Source organism: Gekko japonicus, unplaced genomic scaffold (assembly GCF_001447785.1).
Source record: "Gekko japonicus isolate JY-2015 unplaced genomic scaffold, Gekko_japonicus_V1.1 scaffold986, whole genome shotgun sequence".
Taxonomy (NCBI): Eukaryota; Metazoa; Chordata; class Lepidosauria; order Squamata; family Gekkonidae; genus Gekko; species Gekko japonicus.
In genome coordinates, this window is record NW_015164700.1 from 534166 (window position 1) to 537687 (window position 3522).

The window sequence follows — 3522 nt, forward strand, 5'->3', positions numbered from 1 at the left end:
CCCAAGTGCCCCCGGAGCGCTGATTTAGCGATCCGCACTCACGGGGGCAACTTGGCTATTAGATATATAGATGTCTTCATCTCTTCTGCATACTCGCAATTACTTTTAACAAGTAAGTAACAAATATCTCAGATTGTTAGTGTTCTTTCCACCAGTTTTCACTCCACCATCTAAATCTAATCCAGTCTTCCTTATGATATGTTCTGCATATAGATCAAAGAGACAGAGAGATAAAATACATTCTTGTCTGACACCTTTGCCAATTTGAAACCATTCTGTTTCTCCATATTGAGAGGGCAGAGCTTAGTACCATTTTCAAAATGGCAATGCTCAGCTCCGGCATCCTCCCTTTTGTTTTTTTAACAAGGATTTTTAAAAAAAAAAAAACTCAGCAAGGTTCAGCTGTTGGGGAATTGCTGGTATGTTGGGGGCGGCTGGCAAGATTGTCATCAGGTTGCCATGTCTGTATGAATCAGGAAGCAGGAGAGGAAGGGTGGTGCTAACTGCAAGTGGTGCAGAGATAGGGCATGTGATACCACCCCCCTGCATGTCAGCTCTGCTTGCCATTCGTGGCATAATAGGGATGGCTTTTCCTGCCCCATGTGAAATCAGCCATAGTGCATTTATTCATCTCCATGACTATTTCTAAATCAAACAACTAAGGAACAATTCCTTTGAAGGAAAGAACAAGCGGCAAGCCTAAAACCAGCCCTAAGAGAGTCTTGCTTCTGGAAGAGGAGAGGTCCATTCACTCCATTCCGGCTGGAAGGCAGCAGGAGACACCTCCCTCCGCTGGCTTGCAGATGTTCCGTCAGAAAGTACGGAGGCTGGAAGAAGTAGTAGAACACTCATGTTCAGCCTGAAAACCTAGTGGCTACGGGAGTGTCTCCATACAGCTAGTTCTGGGATCTAGTTGCCCCAGCAAAAAGTTGGAGAAGTTATGCAAGGCAAGTGGATATTGATGGTATATTCTACCAGGTAAAAGTCTGGGCTAGTTAAGTCCTGGTTCAAATATCACCTCAGTCACAAACTCACTGTGGGGGCTTCCTGCTGTCCTAGTGTGGAGACATTCCGTTTCAGCCTGTTTGGTACAACCCTCTGCTGCTCTCAGTAGCCCAGGAATCCAAAAATCAATCATGACAATTTCTCTCTCTCTACATATTCTGTGTTTTACCTGGATTTCATACATAGCTACTTTAAAATGTTAAAGGACTGTCCATAGTTATACTGCTATCACAGCCCAGTAATAACAGTAGAAACCTATCTTGCATGGTTGTTCTAGGGGTTACTTAGGGTCTACTTATACGCTATACCGTTTATGTGTCCACCCATGTCTGCCCCATGTCTTGTCAAGCAGACATGCACTGGAAGTTCCCTGCTGAAACTTAATTCTCAGGCGCGTGAGAGCTCAAGTTGTATCAGGACTGTGGTACACAGAGAGAGAGAACTTAAGTCTTTCCCCACACACCCTTTTCTGGATCTGAAACAACCCCAGGTACTGGTGGCAGGACCGGCTCACCCACTAGGCGAACTAGGCATTCGCCTAGAGTGCTGGGCCCTGGAAGGGGCGCTGAGCTGTGCCTCCCCTCCCCCGCCAAAAGCCCGCAAGCAGCTCTCCAAGTGTCAGCACTTCGCTAATTGGGGAGAGGCATCCAGTTAGCATCCCTCGCCTGGAGACAGGATCCCCCCCCACCTCCCTCCCAAACTGCCTTCGGAAGCGGAGCACGAGAGAAATCTCTCTTCCATCTTGGAGGGCGCTGCAGGAACATGTGGGGCGTGCTCGCTGGGTCTGACAGCTGCGGGGGGGAGGAGGCGGTGGCGGCGGTAGCAAAAGGGTGGCTGGCTCCAGAGGTCTCCAGGCCCCACCGGGAGGTTGGCATCTGTACCACAAGGCAGCCTCGCCTAGGGCGCAGAAACACCTCGAGCCGGCCCTGGCTGGTGAGTTACACATGTGCATGTCCAACCTAACATGGAATTTGTACGGGCTAGAGTGTCAGACAAAGACCAGGGAGATTCATGTTCAGATCCCCAAGTGGCCATGAAGCTCACTGGGTAACTTTGGGCTAGTCACTCAGCCTTAGCCAAACCTACCACACAGATTTGTCATGAGGATCAAATGATGAAGGAAGACCACGTCATCAGATATTTAATCGTTCTTCAAACATACAACATATCTGCAGGACCGTCTCTCCCTGTATGTCCCCCAAAGAGCTTTACGCTCCACAGATCAACATCTGCTGGTGGCCCCCGACCCAAAGGAGATCCGCTTAGCCTCGACCAGAGACTCTGGCTCCAGCCTGGTGGAACACTCTCCTAAGTGAGATCAGAGGCCCCCAGGACTTGGCGCAATTCTGCAGGGCCTGTAAAATGGAGATGTTCCACCAGGCCTTTGGTTGATGCAGCAGAGATTCAACTATACTGGCCTCCCCTACCCAGCCTTGGGTTATTGTTTTTTTTAACCAGAACATTTTATTCGTATTCAACCATAAAGTATAACAACAAACAGCAAAAGTTACAGAAATCCACTTATCCTACCAATGCAATCAAATATACAATCAAAGAGAGGTTCCACGGAACAAAGCCATAAAGGTCATAGAAACATTAACCCAATAGCAACAACTTATACTTCGCATTGTAAATAGTTTTCCAGTCAAAATCATCAAAAGTGAGTTTTTCGATGATGGGATACCATTTCCCAACAGGACTAAGTATTTCACATTCATTTTGGTCTGTGGTGTTATAAATAGAAATGGTGTCATACAAAAAGTATCTCCAAACTTTATAAAGCCACACATTCACAGATGGAGGATCTTTATCCTTCCATTTCGTCGCTATAGTGCTCTTAGCAGCTGCTAATAAGATATTTATTAATTGTCTTTGATTGTTTGAACAAACCCCTTCCGGCCACAGGTGTAAGAGCATGAGTTTCGGATCTAGAGGTATGTCATAACCTGTGAGAGTAAGTATTTTAGTTTTCACATCCATCCAAAACTTAAGAATGTGCCTGCATGACCACCATGTGTGATAAAATGTAGCTCTCTCCCCACAAAGTTTCCAACATGCTGGCGAAGTAGTGCTCGATATATGGGAGAGCTTGACAGGGGTTAAGTACCAACGCGAGAGCACTTTATAGGTAGTCTCCAAAATTTCAGAGGATTTTGACATACTGTGTTGCGTTCTCCAAATCTGAGACCATTGATCATCCGAAAGCGAAGTATTTAGATCTAAATGCCACGCCTTTTGATATGTCATTGTTTTAGTATACATCTTACCTAATAAGATTTTGTAGATTTTCGATATCAAACCTTGTTTTTTAGGTGCACTGCACATTAACAATTCAAAGTCCGTTATTGGGGATGTTACTGCCTTGATTAGATCTGTATTCTCAATCAGGTGACGCAATTGTAAGTATTCAAACCATTGAAGGCTGGTCTTGTGTTTTTTCTCAATTTCCGCTTTCGTCATCAATTTATTCCGTGTCACAACATCAACAATTCGAGTGATGTTAGCCTGCCTCCAAGT

The 3522-nt window shown here is 45.7% G+C and overlaps 1 protein-coding gene across 1 annotated transcript in view; it reads left to right on the plus strand.

Annotated features, from left to right (window-relative positions):
* Positions 1-2920: 2920 nt before the first annotated feature.
* CFAP221 (cilia and flagella associated protein 221) overlaps positions 2921-3522 on the plus strand; it is a 54096-nt gene continuing 53494 nt past the window's right edge. The window contains exon 1 of the mRNA XM_015409502.1: positions 2921-2939. Within this exon, the coding sequence (XP_015264988.1) occupies positions 2921-2939 (19 nt within the window). The remainder of the gene's footprint in view (positions 2940-3522) is intronic.